This window comes from Haliotis asinina, chromosome 1 (genome assembly GCF_037392515.1).
Source record: "Haliotis asinina isolate JCU_RB_2024 chromosome 1, JCU_Hal_asi_v2, whole genome shotgun sequence".
NCBI classification, from domain to species: Eukaryota; Metazoa; Mollusca; class Gastropoda; order Lepetellida; family Haliotidae; genus Haliotis; species Haliotis asinina.
Window position 1 is genome coordinate 76,082,362 of NC_090280.1, and position 17,207 is coordinate 76,099,568.

Genomic DNA, 17,207 nt, shown 5'->3' on the forward strand with positions numbered 1-17,207 from the left:
TTAGTAGTCCGGGTTGGTTATAAAGGCAGTTTGTTGTGGATATGTCGATTTAACATACAAAAGCACGATACAAAAGCAATTCGTTTATAACGAATTAAAATCAGTTGTCCGAGTTCGCTATAACCGGACTTTGTTGTTGACATTTTGTTTCAAACATCAATTAAGGACAGTGTGATACAAAGACATTTCGGTGATAACCAACCAGAATTAGTAGTCCGAGTTCGCTATAACCGGAGATTACTGTTATAAAGTATTTTCCAACGTATTTGAGTGTGTAATTGTACATTTCTATGTTACTTATGACTGCGTAAAGATATTCTTTGACTTGCAAGATGCAGCATGTCCGTTTAAAGTATTGTAAACAAGTGATTGCTTGCATATTTGCATCTGGGATAAGTAAACTAGTGATTGATAGCATGACCAACAATCCACACAAATGATGCCGCTCAGTCATACAAGTTACTCGTGTGGCATGGTAGGCCAGTGGTTGACACTTCGATCCGAAGACCCGGACTCGAATTTCCAACTGTTTACATTGCCAGACAGTTTGTTATGCCACCGCCGTTACAATATTGCCCAAAGCGGCGCAAAACAATGCTCACTCAGTCTGATCTGGAAAAGCTTGGATGGTAAGAGATTAACGCTTACAGTCACTTATGATGCACGTGCAATATGATTTCATTAACCCGACAGTCAATACAAGCAATGAAGACACGCACAAAGTAGGGTTTAGTCTTCCATGGGCGACAAACCTTTAATCAATAACCCTGGTATATACATGGATCCTGGCAGCATAACCGCGGTAATGATACCGGCACGACACCTACATCGCAACATCTGGCACCACCACTGCGGCTGCGGGACAACGAGGACAGATGGTCCTACCTCAGCCTAGGGCAGAACACTCGTGTACAGTCAGTAGATGAACCTGCACATACGATTGTCATAGAAGCCAATTGTTCAAGGAGAGAACATCTTTGATGTCATCGTCCTGAGAGACTTTTCTACTGTTTACCGTTCGAGAAGTTGGAGAGGTTTCAGTGCGTGGAATCGGCGTTGAAGTAGCTGACGTTTTGGTACCGGTTTTGATACAACTACAGGTACCACGGATATCGATTTTGTGTTCGAAAAGGTTCTGATGTGGAGTGATTTATGTCGAATATCCACTACACAGGCTTCTGATTAGCTGACGATCTAGATATAGCCGGAGTTCAAAGCTAATGGAAATTTAATACGGGATTAAGGAATCTTCCCTGTGGGTGTTCCGTGTCAATAACTTTATCAAAATGTTGTTTTAATAGATTCGATTTAGATTGCCTTTCAGTATAATTATCAGATCGCATTTCAGCCATGTGCGTACATTTTAGTTAAATGTGTTATCTCATTTGAAATTGGAATTTCCTTTACTTTTTTCAAGTGAGTTTTAGGTATGTATTGATGGATTAAATACGTTCTGTGTGGAGCTAGTGATTTATTCAACGCTTGTAAAAGCATCCTCGGATTAATATCAAAGAATATTGGTATCGTCATAAGGATATTTTGAATCGTAATATTTGAAAATTCTTCATCCACACGAACTTAATATCTGCCGTATTACATACATACTTATGTCATTCGTGTATTCCGTACAAGTAGCCGTGAAGGTCCTGGCTAGAATATTGATCTTGACTAACCCATGCTTGTCGTAAGAGGCGACTAATGAGATCGGTTGTTCAGGCTTGCTGGCGTCGTTGACGCATGTCATCGTTTCCCAACTTCGTAGATCGATGCTCATGCTGTTGATCACTTGATTATCTGGTGCAAACTCGAACATTTGCAGACGGCCGCGATATAGCTGGAATATTGTTGAGTGTGGCTTAAAACTGCTCAACCACTCTAAGACTTATTTAAGGACTTATTTATTCCCCATTGCCTAGACCGATGCTCATGCTGTTGATCACTGGGTTGCCTGTCCAAACTCGAATGTATACAGACCGCCGCCATATACCTGGAGTTTTGCTGTGTGCGGCTTAAAGCTAAACTCACTCATTCACTATTCTGCAGAGGTGATTTCTTGCTTTCGCTATATGAGATTGACTCGTGTGCATTTAATGCTGTTGCGCTTATGTCTGTCCGTTTCGTTTTAGTTTGAAACTGTAGAAAGACAACGATTTCACATCCATCACAGTTGTTCATTTCTCAGACTTTACAATGGTATTAGTCGCTCCGAAACGCTCCTTGGCATTCGGAAGTAGGCGCTGGAAATCAGAGATGTCAGGTTCTTCATATTAACGCTATCGAGTCTGTCGAGTTAAATTAGCTTGTGTGCTCAGTAAAATATGCCTTCGGGTTATTTCAAGAAGTCGTATAAATCTGTGGCGTTATATGTATGTATATATGTCGTTAATGTTTCTAGCTTGACCTTTAAAGTGTACAGCCTTGTTTGTGACGAGGTATAAGGTTGTGTCTACGGATAGGGTTAGTAAAGGTGACGTACGATTGGTTGACGTAGTGGCGTGCGCCGTATTTACTGACGCACGCACTATATGGTGAGGTGAAATAAGTTCAACGTGATACTTCAGAAGATTTCGCTCATGTGACGACGTACATGCGTTTGTCTGCTTGTACTGGCCCAGACTTAAACTGGTTTTATAGTGCTAGCTCACTGAGATACCATGACGCAGTTAAAAATTAATACCCACTCAGACACATTATAGCCGACCAGTCCTTTTTGTACCCATTAATGCCGAGCACCAGGCAGGGACCAACAATTTTAAGAACCATATTGTAACGTCTTTTGGCATGACGCGGCCAGGGATCGAACCCCGGCGGGGAACACCAAAAATTGACTTCATATATTGTGCTAATCTTGATAATCGAACCTGGGTCTTGGTTGTGACAGCGAGCTCTTTAACGGCTTGGTAACCCATCGCCCATGATGGACAGTGTTCAGGATATGTCACGGCGGGTCTGGTTGATGTGGGAGGAAAACCCTTAGTAATGACGTCTTATGTGAAACTTTAAGGTTCTGCAATGGTGTGGGTAAACCTAAACCATAAATGAGAAAAATGTGGGATTCGAACTCCCGATTGTGCATAAAGGACGTAAAACCGGGAAATGTGTTCATGCCGAATCTTTTCGAACGCACGGTGATATGAACTTATAATCCTTACGTATTTAGAGGGTGTAACGCGGCACTACGAAGTGATATCATTGGTACACGTTTCCTCCGTATTGTTTGAATCAGATCTTACTGCACACATCCGTTTAACGCATCTGTTACCTTGAAGGGGGATGGGGGATTGGGGCGATGGGGTAGCCTAGTGGGTATAGCGTTCCCTCGTCACGCTGAAGATCCGGGTTCGATTCCCAATATGGGTACAGAGTGCGAAGTCGATTTCATAGGTTCTCCGCTGTGATATTAGTGGAATATTGCGAAAAACGGGGTAAATGTAAACTCACTCACTCACTATTACCTTACAACAATCACTGACAGTCTTAGCGTCAAACACCAAAACGTTTGCTGGATATATATGTCAGTCCGTTAACTTTGAATGCAATACCCTTAATTAATAAATCATCAGTTGATTACATTAAATGCGGTGACGTATCCTATTTAACCTTTACATCCAATGTCAACGATTGTAACAAAATAACTGAATCCTCGGGTAAATCATGTTATATCAATTCCTAATATAGTTGCTTACACCAAACTTTACTATATTTTTCTCATTTTGTACAATATTTTTTACTCATTCAATATTTATTATTTATTCAACATACGAAACCACTGTTTTACAAGTAAAACTGCGCCATATTGACTGACGTTGATATCGGATAGGTATTTCGTTACATCTTCGTTTTCATTTCAGGATCCGGTTTCGTTGTTAAGCCCTGAGTTCACGTCAGTGGTAATTACAAATTATGGAATTATATCCAAATTGAGATTGTACTTCCGGATCTGCCTTCCCTCGACATTCCTTTGTGTATACGCTATGCTTATCCTGGCTAACCACAACATGTGATTATCGTGTTTATTCCACAGGTTCGCCACAAACTGGCAGCTAAATGAAAGAGGAAGTTGGGATCTTCATGGCGTTCACAACAAGTACAAGCTGGGAGGAGGGATTAAATCTGGTCAGGGAGTGCATGAGTGCTTAGAGTGCCAGGAGTGGATCTAATGTTCTACTGGATTACATGGGAGGTTCGTGTTTCGAGGTGATCTGTTGATTTGTGCAGTTTTCTATAACACCGTCCAGAATCCTAGAGCTTCGTTTCAGCCTGGCTGGCTCTCATTTCCTAGGAGTCTTGGAATACGGATAAAATGATTCCTTGATATCATTTTTGGGTATATTCAAAATGATATACGCTCCAATGACACGAGATCACAGCAGAGTATATCATGTTTATTTAAAAGGATCTGTTAACGGACTTGGTGCCTTGCCGAAAGTGGAGTTAAATATTTATGATCTTTAAGCATAAATGGTTTATATTGTGTGGTTATGTAGATTCCATGATCAAACCAGTTATCGAATGAGCTGCACCATAGTACTCGTTCAAGTGTACTCTCTCTCAAAGAAGCGCTTCATTTGCGTCTTCAAGGAATGTCGGCATTAAAGATTATCAGAAGGTTTTGCATCTGTACATAACACGAGACGGATGTTCACTTTTACTCTGTGTTATCTGCAGGATGTGTTAATGTTATTTGGGAACATATGTAAATATTGCTCGTTCCGCCATTAGATAATGGTAGCTTTTCATGGAACACGAAACGCTATTTTATTATCGATAAGATATTTTTAAGCGACGTTCTAGTCTGGAGTTAAACATCATGGAGCTGTACTCAAGTGCCTTATTAAATACCAAAGAAATTTTGTTCTGAAACTAGCGCAGCTTTTATATCTCTCAAAGTTGTAGAGAGCATTGTTATATTCATTCCTCACTTGATCCGGTGCCACAAGTTTGGTAAACTCAGCAACAGAAGCAGTGGTTTTTACGGCATTGTTCCGTAGAATCTGTTCGGATTGGTACACCGGTGTCTTGAGACTCGCATTCTCTCACCTCTGTAGCAAGACGTTGTTAAGTACGACCTTGACAACGATGGTGTCGCCTATTCTAGTTTTGTGGACTGTGTTGTCGGTGTTGGTGGCGGGAGCTTGCACCTTCACCTTCCTGCAGCCCTTTTGGATCATGCATCTCGACTTCAGTCACTCCTTTGGGATGGTTACGCACTGTTTCATGGACTCGCGGTACGAGAACGACCGGGACGTGTGCACCGCCTACGGTGGCTACTACCACCTCGGCAACATTCCGTCGGGGGCGTGGCAGGCTGCTTGTGTGTTATACGGAACTGGGTGTGTCCTCATGTGTCTCTCGGCCTTCTTAGCGTTGTGTAATACAAGTATGGTGAAGGAGAATACGAGGAGAGTGGCGCTCGTCTCAGGGTACATGCAGGCCATTGCGGGTAAGTGCGAATTACGTTCACTCCACTTTCTATCTCACCTCGAATACAACACTGTGCACATGCACATTTGATGTGCTATACAGATAAATATGTTACTTTTGACCTTGACCTTTGCTTTAAAGTCTTACCTTGACATGGGCTTTCGGTGAATTATGTAATATATATTTCTTCTGTGTGGCCATGCCAATCAGGTACTTTAACCTTAACCTGACCTGGACCTGACCTTGACCTCGACATCTTGCCTTCGTCTGTGTGACATTTGTATGCCATGTTTCTGTGTAACGAGTGTGTCTTTAGGTTTAACCTTAACCTTGACCTTGAAATCTGAACCTGGGTATGCTGGTGCATCTGCCTTTTAAAATCTACGTGTTTCGTGTGTTCCAACAAAAACGTCTTGGTTACATTTGACAACGACGTTTCTGCCCTGGTATACTGATATCAGCACGCATCACGTTTTATATACATTGGTGTAAACGTCATTGGTGCCAGTTACACTGGGATACTGGGTTACGCCTCTACGTATCGTTTACGTTTGTGAAATGACGTTGAGCCGAAACGGTAACGTAAAGCAAACGTTAATCCTTACAAGGAATCTAGCTAGATTGCTCTGGTTCTGTTTTAACCGCGTGGTGATTTAATCTCACGTACCACAGATTCCATGGATATTCAGTTTTGTTGAAATTCACAGTGAAAAGGGTGAATCCTCTCAGATGAACGAGTCCCCGAACTATGTACACGATACAGTGTACCGTTAACCCTATAAGACATCTCTGTAACCGTCCGGATAACAGTTTTGCCGGATTGACTGGGTTTGTACTGGGTTTATACTTTAACACAATATGCATTGCGTTAAAGGTTCTCCAGCGTATGCATTAAAATCAATATAATGTAAACCTACATAAAAGCCAAGTAAATGCTCAGATAACAGGTTTACCGGATTGACAGGGTTTGTACTACAGTTGCTTCTTTGTATAATCATCGCATAAGAAAATAGAAAATAGTCTTGGTGATATACCGTTAAACCTGTGGCATAAGACATCGAAATAATATGTATGACAGGGTTGTCGGATTCATAAGGTCTGCTCTATTAAAAAACACACAGCACTACCTCCATATTCACGAGACGACGGCACCGTATGCATCGAATCAACATTATATAGGTCAACATTTCTCACATGTTTAACAGTGCATGTAACTGATCATACCAACCGATTATTTTCAAAATCAATAATGAATGGCATTTTCTAACTCTGCTGTTCTGTTGGATCCATACACAAAACACATATGCTCTGTTGTACATGTACAGGCTCAGGTTCAAGAGTCAATGGCAAATCGATGCTGAATGGATTTTCCTCTGGCGTGCGCAAACTATCAGCGTTATAAATACATACAGTGAGCATGTGTTCCGTGTCTCGTCGAGGAAGGGAGATGGTTCGCGTCCTGGTTAATTGGGTAGTCGGTGCAAAGCTTTCATGCATCTTTGCATCACAAACAAGTTTTTGCCCCAGCAGACTCCCCTTATCCCAGTTGGTATTTATAGAACGGCTTTTTTCAACATGCTTGTTTTGTTATTGTGTCTAAAGTAAAATATCATGTTTTCTAGGGACCTAGAGGTCAGTGGTCTGTTATTCAACAGCATTACAGGTTTTCCTGTTCAGGTTGAGGAAGGTTCAGGTTTACGGAGGCAAGGCATTTCGCTGTGAAGAGTCGCGTCCCTTTGTCGTGCCAGAAACCGAAGAGTGTCCACTTCCAGGATGCGCTGGATGCGCTGGACCATTCAATGGTCAGGCTGGCCCTCGTCTTCGGCACCGCAATTATAACTATTCATAACTATGATTCTGTGTTCGAATCTTCTTTTGGTTCGATTGTCAGGACTAAACATGAGTCCATGGCTTAGAAGGGGTGAGGCCGTAGCCTAATGGTTAAAACGTTTGCTCGTCATGCCGAAGACCCGGGTCGATTCTCCTCATGGGTGCCATGTGTGAAGATCCATTTCCGGTGTCCCTTGCCGTCATATTGCTGGAATCATCCTGGAATATTGCTGAAAGTGTCCTATGAAGCTCACTCACTCATGGCTGTCACCAAGTTTGTAAACTTTCTGAAATCGAAATTACTAATAGCTCTCCGTGCACATCAAGCTGTATATATATTACAAAATAACTGACATCCCATCGTGGCAGTAAAAGTGGCATGGTAACAGTGTTATTCACCAAAAACAAGCTTTGATGTGAAAAGAGACCCCACTTTCCATGTGAACAATGCGGTATTGTATTCTCCCCACACAGCTATTTGCATACACAATATGATATCATTCCTGACGTAACGTCACGCGACGTCACATCTGAACGTTTCACGTGTCTCATAAACAAAGTACGCTCAGTACGCTCTGACAAAATAAAACGAATTATTTCGGAAGGTATGTCAAGCGATCAGATTTATTCATCATCTAAATCAAATACCGACGGACGTATGTCTGAACTGTACTTAAATCATCAGTTTCTATAAACGTCAAAAGTCCGGCGCCATTTTCGATAATGATGAACACCAATTCCGCACAGCCATAGAAACGTGGTAGCCTGTAGACCAAAGGATCTTTGATCCAACTAATGTAATTCTTTGGAATTAATGCCACATTTTATAAGGATAATTCCATCTTACTTCTCGCAAATGATCTTTTATTGGAAACGGCGCCGAGAATCTGACATCCAACGAAGGAATTTGCTGAAAATAAACTGTTTCAGAAAAGAAAATAGAAAGAACATGTAGATACACTCCTGGAAGTCTTAATCCTCACAAGCTCTGTAATTCAATATACAAAGTTAAAAACACAAAGCACTCTAGACCATAATTTGACTTATTTTGTATCAAGCAGTTCGCGATTTTCGATTATCTAATTAATCTACTTTCATTTTAAATATCGACATTGCCGGAAATGTGGTCCCAGGATGGATGGTGAGAAAACGTAAAATAAAGAAATGGTTTATCGAAGGTGATCTATTTAACAGTGAGTGAGTTTTGCTTTGCATCGATTTAAGAACATCCACAAAATTACGATGGAGGACATCAGAAATGAGTTTCGCACATTGTACGAATTGAACGTTCGTTCGAAGCGTCCCTGTCAGACCGGGTTCCATTCCTCCATGGGTACGTGTGAACCTAATAGGTTGTCCTATATCTCCTTCTTTCTATCAGATGCTAAGTGTGTGACTTAGTCAGTAAGTCTGTTAGTTTACGCCGTTCTCAGCAATTTTCCATGTATATAGCGTAGATCTGTAAAGAGTACAAGACAATCCAGTGATCAACCTCATGAGCATCGATCTACGCATTTGGGACGCGATGATATATGTCAACAAAGTCAGCAAGCCTGAAAACCCTATCCGACTTAAGATAAACACTGGTTACTGAAGATCAATCCTAATCAGGATCTTCACGGGTTCAGATGCTAAGGGCCAGTGTCCAAAGAATGCCATAGTACTGGAAACGAATGATGACAATATGATGACATGATCACGTCTGCACATGTGCTTCATAGTACATGCTGCTGTACAGGATAGACATACATGGTATGTTGCCTCTATGGAAATACATTTGACTCACTTTCATTTTTCCATGCGTTGAGTTATGCATGTTGAAGGTGTATATGTACGAGACAACACTGTTTTCTCTTTGGTGGCGTGTTTATCCACGTTTCTTCCCAAACTAACATTGTATCAACTATACAAGTATAACTGTATATCATTCTCCATTTCACGGAGCGATTGTGTAGCCTAGTGGTTTAAAGCATTCGCTCATCACGCTCATCAAGACTCGGGTTCGATTTTCCACATTGATACAATGTGTGAAGACCATCTCTGACGTTGTCCCTTTGTGAAATATTGCTAAAAGCGACGTTAAACTAAAGTCAATCACTCTTCGTTCAAACAACTTATCTCCATGCATACTCACTTTCTAAACATCCTACTATGACTCCTTTGTCCGTTTTTCATGATTATGCTCCCTGGTAGTGTTCCTTAAGTCATTTCATTCCAATTAAGTCATCAGTAACTTCCATTCCTCTTTCACTCTTTTACTGACTCGGGGTCGTTGTTACTTTCTTCTACATTCTCCTTTCTTCCACCCCTCTCTTACTCCTTCATCCCTACTCTCTCTCTCCCTCACACTCTCTTGTCCTCTATCTAGCTCTCTCACTCTTTCCCACCCTTTATTCTCAATTCTTACGCTTTCACACTTTCATATAATAATTCCTTTTCTTTCTCTCTCTCTCATTCTCCTTTGGTACTCTTTCTTTCTCTATATTTACCTTTCTCTTTCCATCTTTCCTTCCTCACTCTTAGATTCCCTCTCGCTTTCCCTTTCCCTTTCTCTCTTTCTCTTTTAACCTTTGCATATCTTCTCCACCTTTCCTCTTTCCTCTGTTCCTCTTTAACGTTACACAACCGGTTCTATTCTTCCTTGGCTTTCTCCGTCTCTCCCTCACCCCTGATGTTATGTCTATTGTTATATGTAGATACACTTAGATATACACACACCACTGCCTGGTTACACAAACATAGCAACCTACACTACACCGCCACGTCTTCGCAAAGGAAAACACATGTATCAGATCCAACCTCGACATAATATCAATAACTACGAAGCATCAGTTATATCGAGCAGGAACGCTAACACAATAACCTCAATGTGTCAGGAGAAAACACATGTTGCATAAACAATCCAGTCCCTCTAACACTGTGTAGCATGTCCCATGAATATGTAACATCCTGCATACCTCACAATTAATGGCGCCGGTGTATTAAATACAGCAACAACGAGTTATAACACTCCCGTCAACATCATCGCCATCTGTTGTGAAGGATGCAAGTCAGTTTGGGACACATTTGATTAACTTAACAATGGGAGTTTATAATAGACGGGAAATAGCTCGTTCCTTGTTCCGCTTCATTTCCGCGTTGATATTTTATGACCTACACTGAATAGACTCGCGCTGTGTGATGGAAAAATCATATAGCTGACTGTGAGGTGTTTACTTTGAAAGCGTTTTCGTCAATAATGAGTGTAAGATGCGCCATATTGGCAGGTACAGCTGCATTTGGTATCTGGAATGGGTTATTCACAGATATATAAATCGAGATCACAGATCATTATTGAACTTTTTTTTGACACCATGCTGTAATTATTTTCCACTTATTGTGGAGGCAGTTTGTGCCAAGAATCCATTAAAGCTTAATGATAAATTTATTCATTGAATCTTATCTTGCAGTTTGGCGTGATTTCCTGTTATGATAACAAAATGAACAATCTGTACGTAAGTGATTGAGTTTTGTTTTATGCCGCACACAACAATATTATAGCTGTCTGTGAATAATTGAGTCTGGACCAGACAATCCAGTGATTAGCATCATGAGCATCAATCTACGCAATTGAGATAAGATGTCATCATTATTACCATGTATCGACCAAGCCAGCGAGCCTGACCACCCGATCCTGTTCGTTGCCTCTTACGACAAGCATGGATTACTGAAGATCAATTCTCATCCGGACCTTCACGGGTGGATTGCACGTGTGGAAATCTAGGATTTTTGGGAATATAACAAAAGGGAGACATGCATCGCGTAGTATTTGTTCTTGTGTGAGCGAGTGTGTGTGTGAGTGAGTGAGTGAGTGAGTGAGTGAGGATTGTTTTACGCCCCAGTGTGGTTGTGTTTTTAGTATGTACAGACTGACCAGCGACAGTGACAACCAACGACATCTTAGTAAGGTGTCAGGGGTATGTTGTTACCCATGGAGGTGTGCATCTAACTGCTGGCCTGAGCTGACCACGAAATAATAGGAACTGTCTAAAAGATGGCATCAACCAGCTAAATAATTTCTTGAATGAGATGGATATGCTGTGCCAAAATGAAAGCTGGCGCCAGCTATTTTAGAGCTTACATAATGTGAAGAAGATACACTGTCTAAGAGTTTACAGCACATGAAGAAGATACACTGTCTAAGAGTTTACAGCACATGAAGAAGATACACTGTCTAAGAGTTTACAGCACATGAAGAAGATACACTGTCTAAGAGTTTACAGCACATGAAGAAGATACACTGTCTAAGAGTTTACAGCACATGAAGAAGAAACACTGGCTATGAGCTTATAGTACATGAAGAAGAGACACTAAGAGCTTATAGTACATGAAGAAGAGACACTAAGAGCTTATAGTACATGAAGAAGAGACACTAAGAGCTTATAGTACATGAAGAAGAGACACTAAGAGCTTATAGTACATGAAGAAGAGACACTAAGAGCTTATAGTACATGAAGAAGAGACACTAAGAGCTTATAGTACATGAAGAAGAGACACTAAGAGCTTATAGTACATGAAGAAGAGACACTAAGAGCTTATAGTACATGAAGAAGAGACACTAAGAGCTTATAGTACATGAAGAAGAGACACTAAGAGCTTATAGTACATGAAGAAGAGACACTAAGAGCTTATAGTACATGAAGAAGAGCTTCTCAAACTGACAAAGCGCCCAGAAGTAACACAGGATGAGAAATAGTTCCATGAGCTGGCTGCAGATGACATGTTTAGTTTAAAAACTGCACAAAAATCTACAGTATATCTGACTAGGTGAGTGAGTACGCCGTTTTTAGATATATTCCGGAACTATCACGGCTGATAAACCAGAATGGGCTTCACACATTGTATTCATGTCGGCGTGACGTGCTACTAGACTACCCCAACCCTCCCAACTAAGAGTTGACATGATCTGAGTAAAGGCTGACAGAAATTGACATTGTGTTGTTAGGAAGAGTTGGCGGGAGTTGCCATGATCTAAGCATGAGCTTGGAGTAGCAGATTTAGCTGACTAAGATTTGACGTGGTCTAAATACGTGATGAGTAAGAGTTGACTGGTGTAAGTAAAAGCTGACTTAGCTGACTAAGATTTGACGTGGTCTAAATACGTGATGAGTAAGAGTTGACTGGTGTAAGTAAAAGCTGACTTAGCTGACTAAGATTTGACGTGGTCTAAATACGTGATGAGTAAGAGTTGACTGGTGTAAGTAAAAGCTGACTTAGCTGACTAAGATTTGACGTGGTCTAAATACGTGATGAGTAAAAGTTGACTGGTGTAAGTAAAAGCTGACTTAGCTGACTTGACTTAGCTGATTTGACGTGGTCTAAGAAAACGAGGTAGCAGACGAGGTCTAAGTAAATGCTAACTAAGATCTGACGTGGTCTAATTAGAAGCTGGCTAAGAACTGACTAGCAGCAGACTTAGCTGACTAAGAGCTGACAAAGAGCTTGACTGGTCTAAGCAAAAGCTGACTTAGCTGACTAGGAGCAGACATGGTCTAAGCAAAAGCTGACTTAGCTGACTAGGAGCTGACGATGTCTAAGTAAAAGCTAAGGGCTGACGTGGTCTAAGTAGAAGCTGGCTAAGAGATGACGTGGTCTTAGTAAAAGCTGATTTAGCTGACAAGGAGTAGACACCTCTTAGTAAAAGCCAGCTAAGAGCTCACGTCTAAGTGAAAACTGACTTAGCGGACTAAGATCTGAGCAAGAGCTAACACCTGTTGACTGAACCCCAACACCAGCTGCGTAAGAGCTGACTCAAATCTGGCACGATCTGAATAAAAATGCACATGAACTAATGTAGGGTACTAAATTAAATCACTACGGGCTTAAAAAATGATAACACCTCTAGGTTATAAATAACAGTTTATATTTCCAAATTTACCGTGTCCCTGGCAACCGCAGCGACACATTTGTCCTTTTCGGTCTGCCACAGAAACTATATAAAACGGCCATCAAAAAGCTTTTTATCACTTAAACTCATTTAAACACACATTGTTTTAAAGAAAAAATGGACCAAAACCGTTTTACTTTCCGCGAAACAATACAAAATCACTTACTAATGGCTCATCACATGCATTTATTCCTTCATTCCAAACTCCCCACGAAAATAACGACCAAAGACAAAATGGCTGTCCAAAGACACGGAGAGATTAATAGCAGATAGGCACGTTTCCCTTTCCCGAACCCATTTAGCCCTATGAACGGCCATCATTTAACTGGCCCAGTTTTCAATATGGTTCCTCCGACAGGAAGGGGCTGTCGTATTAGTTATTTCTCGGCTAATATTATCCTAGAAATAGCTCCAGCTAACACCGTGTCATTTCCCTGCCCGTAACACCACAATAACCTCTAAGAACCGAATAATGTAAAAAGTTAAAACTGCAAGCTTACCTTGACAGTTATTGGCCATTTTGATATGGCGTTTCCATTTACCGGGCCATTTGAACAGTTTAGGGTAACGGTAAATGTATTTGACGGGAGCTGGTATGTGTCAAGTGGTACGGTTTGTTGAGAGTTTTTCCCATCATATCAGGACTTAGACTGTTATCGTGAAATATACAAGATTGTATGTTCTGAAAACGATACCGTTAGAAAAGATCGACGAATTATACAAAATTTAAAATAAATTTATTATAGTGTTTTTTTTGAGACAACCCGTAATCGGTTGGAACAAATATGACAGACTGTTGGCAATGTTGGACAGTGGTGGTAGTCTTGTGCTTACAAAGTGGTTTAAAGCATTCCACCATAAGTTCACAATATAGAGTTGAACTCTAGTATGGTTTTAACGAAAATGGATTTTAACTAAAATAGTTTCAATGAGCGTCATAGTCGGTGTGAATAACGAACTTTAAATACATCAATGGCTTATGTCGAACCTGGGAGTGGTTGTCAAGTTGTTCAATGCCAATTGTGAACTGTGAATTTAACAACACTCGCTGTGTCGATCAAGGGAATCGTAAACGTTATATTGTCAAACCAAATTCCGAACTCTGGATAGAACGATGTTCGGTTATGTCGAACTAAGAAACAGATATCAATGTTACTTATTTTACTCCTAGTACGAGTGAAGTATAAATATTAATGAAGATCCCTCTAAGTTCGAAACACACTGAGATGACAACATACTGCAACATGTGTGCGGACTACAAAACCATATACGGATGCCTGTTGGGAAAGACCTGCACCACAGCATATGGTGCCTCTTTAATGTGCAGCAGCAGCCTTCCTGTTGTCTGAACCAACACATGACATTATGCGCCCATTACTGATAATGTCATGTCATGACACCGAGGTATAATTATAGTTTTTTGCCACGAACATTCTATTAACATAATAGCCATAATCTTCGCTAATTGGTGTCATAATCAATTACGCTAATTTAATACCACTCGAGAAAAAGATTCCCATCATTGTTCATAACTTCTTTTGGGGTGGTGGAGTAGCTTGTGGTTAAAGGGTTCGTTCGTCATGCCGAAGACCCGAGTTCGATTTCCCTCATGGATAAAATATATGAAGCTCATTTTTCGTGTCCCGTCGTGATGATGCTGGAATATTGCTGAAAGCGGCGTAAACCTAAACTCACTCATATCATCTTCCGCTACATCATATTCCAAAGTCTATAAATTCTTGTCTGTAACCATGGTAACGATTACCATTCCAGTTCCAACAGGTATTCATTTGACGCAATCATGCAACATTTATGTGTGCTTCCATTTAATGCCTCCTAACATCCTAGATGCATATACCGAATAGATGCTTTTATAGGTTATTTTGATGAAGAAGGTACACGTGCGTGGAAATTCGGCCCCTTCATTATTCCTGAGCAAAATGCTCCTACAAGAGGCATTACTCATATACTCTCTACTAGTAAACACACATCCGGCATTGTTCCATTAAAAATAATCAATATTTCTGTGACCATGTCCGTTTCTCACTTCGTATCCTTCTGCAATTGTATCCGACGTTAGATTATAAAATATCGCTCACTGTGACATTTTTAAACGTACTTTAAAAAACACGCTCTGTGAATGTTTGGCTGGCCTAACGCCGCACTCAGCAAGATTCCAGCTATATGGCGGCGGATCGAACATAATGGAGTATGGACCAGACAATCCAGTGACTGACGACATGAGCATGACACGTGTCACCCAAGTCAGTGATCCTGACCCCCCGATCCCGTTTGTCGCCTCTTACGACAAGCATGGGTTGCTGAAGGCCATTTCTGTCTCGGATCTTCACGGGTCCAAGGTATTTATGATAACAAATACTAGTAGTTTTCAACTCGGATTTTAACGGACCGCTCTGTGAGTGGATCATGTCATGACTTATACGTTTGAAAACTGGATTTGGTCCGAAAATGTAAAAGTTTGGAAATTCAGTCATCGAAACAAGAATAACTGAAACTCCCTAACACAACCATCAAATACCTGTTTCATGTTTGTTTCATTAGAGCCACCATCAAACATAGATACCACAACCTTCTTTCATACATACGCCACATAATAACAATTTGTTGTCTCTCTTTTCTGTCCGTCCGTATAATTTGACCCCACCCTACTTTAAAAAATATTTTTGCACTGGTAAATTTGCGTGTTGAAAGCTGGCCCCTTCCGTCATTCCAACATTGTATAGGAAATAAAAAAAAAAACAATGTTGAAACATAAAAATAAAATCAACCCTACTTTTTCAACAAATGAGAAGAGTGAGTGAGTGAGTTTAGTTTTCAACGCACTCAACAATATTCCAGCTATATGGCGGCGGTCTGTAAATAGTCACTGGACCAGACAATCCAGTGATCAACGGAATGAGCATTGATCTGCGCAATTGGGAACCGATCAACTAAGTCAGCGAGCCTGACCACCTGATCCCGTTAGACAAGCCGGGTCGCATTTCATGGCATGTATGGGTTGCTGAAGACCTATTCTATCCCGGACCTTCACGGGTAAATAGTGATAAGAAACAAGAAAAATTATTTGATATTGCCTTTCCAGTAGAACGTATTTCCGTATGGGTTACATGTTAAATTGTTTTCAGATTTATGTGGCATATTCACTTGCTTGGTAATTCTCCTTTTTATCCAGGTTATTTCATTACCCTGCCAAGGTAAAAACAAATTAATAAACATATTCATATTTTCACGATCAGTTAACGTCAGGTAAAACAAACCTGAAGCAGATGAGCCGATTCCAGCGCTTCGCGAAAACAGTTGGTTCTGACGAAGAACATGATGTAATGTACGACAAAACAGACCTGTTTTATTATCGTTATCATCATGCTCACCACTAAACTACACTGCAACAAAAGTTGATTTGCTTGGTGTAGAATGACAGCTAAACGCGTATTACCTGCCGTGGTAAAGACGATAAGTTGCCGAGTGCAAGTTTAAACAAATTAACGTGTGTTAGGGCCGTTTAATATAATTTATATTCTTGCTTTTCACAACGCTCTTTTCGTGTTCAGTGGGAAGGGAAATTGATTTTTTTAGATTTTCTTAGATAGTAATAAGCCTATTAAGAAATGGCGTACACTGTATGTACCACGTGACCTACTTTGACCTTGCCAGGTCCAAGGACAAAGGCAGCGACCAAGGTCATGATGACCGGCTGGTTTCTCGACCGAATCTCCCGTCGTAAACGTTTGCGTGATCAGCAAGTCAGAAATTGGAACTAATACGAAACCGAAACTAATACGTTTCAACAGTGCTGGAAAATGGAAATACTTGGAGAGCTGAGTGTGTATTAGAGGCTGGCTAGCGAGAAACAAGAGGTATATTTCAACAAGCCTTCCTTAATTGCTGAAGTCCATTATGAATACAGTTTTGATCATTGTGAAATTGATGTGTTCATTTTGTAGACTAGTCCCTACTTACATGTGCTGGCATTTTTATCACCGACTCAGCGATTTAGACACGAGCA

General features: G+C 40.7%; 1 protein-coding gene across 3 annotated transcripts in view; it reads left to right on the forward strand.

The window, feature by feature from the left end:
- Positions 1 to 17,207, forward strand: part of LOC137297246 (LHFPL tetraspan subfamily member 2a protein-like) — a 112,962-nt gene that overhangs the window by 6,698 nt on the left and 89,057 nt on the right. For 2 of the 3 annotated variants that reach the window (XM_067829270.1, XM_067829277.1), the window contains exon 2: positions 4,025 to 5,443. In XM_067829270.1, the coding sequence (XP_067685371.1) occupies positions 5,080 to 5,443 (364 nt within the window). In that variant the 5' untranslated portion in view covers positions 4,025 to 5,079. Of the gene's footprint in view, positions 1 to 845; positions 1,101 to 4,024; positions 5,444 to 17,207 lie in introns of those variants that run through there. The other variant, XM_067829262.1, reaches the window with a different exon arrangement.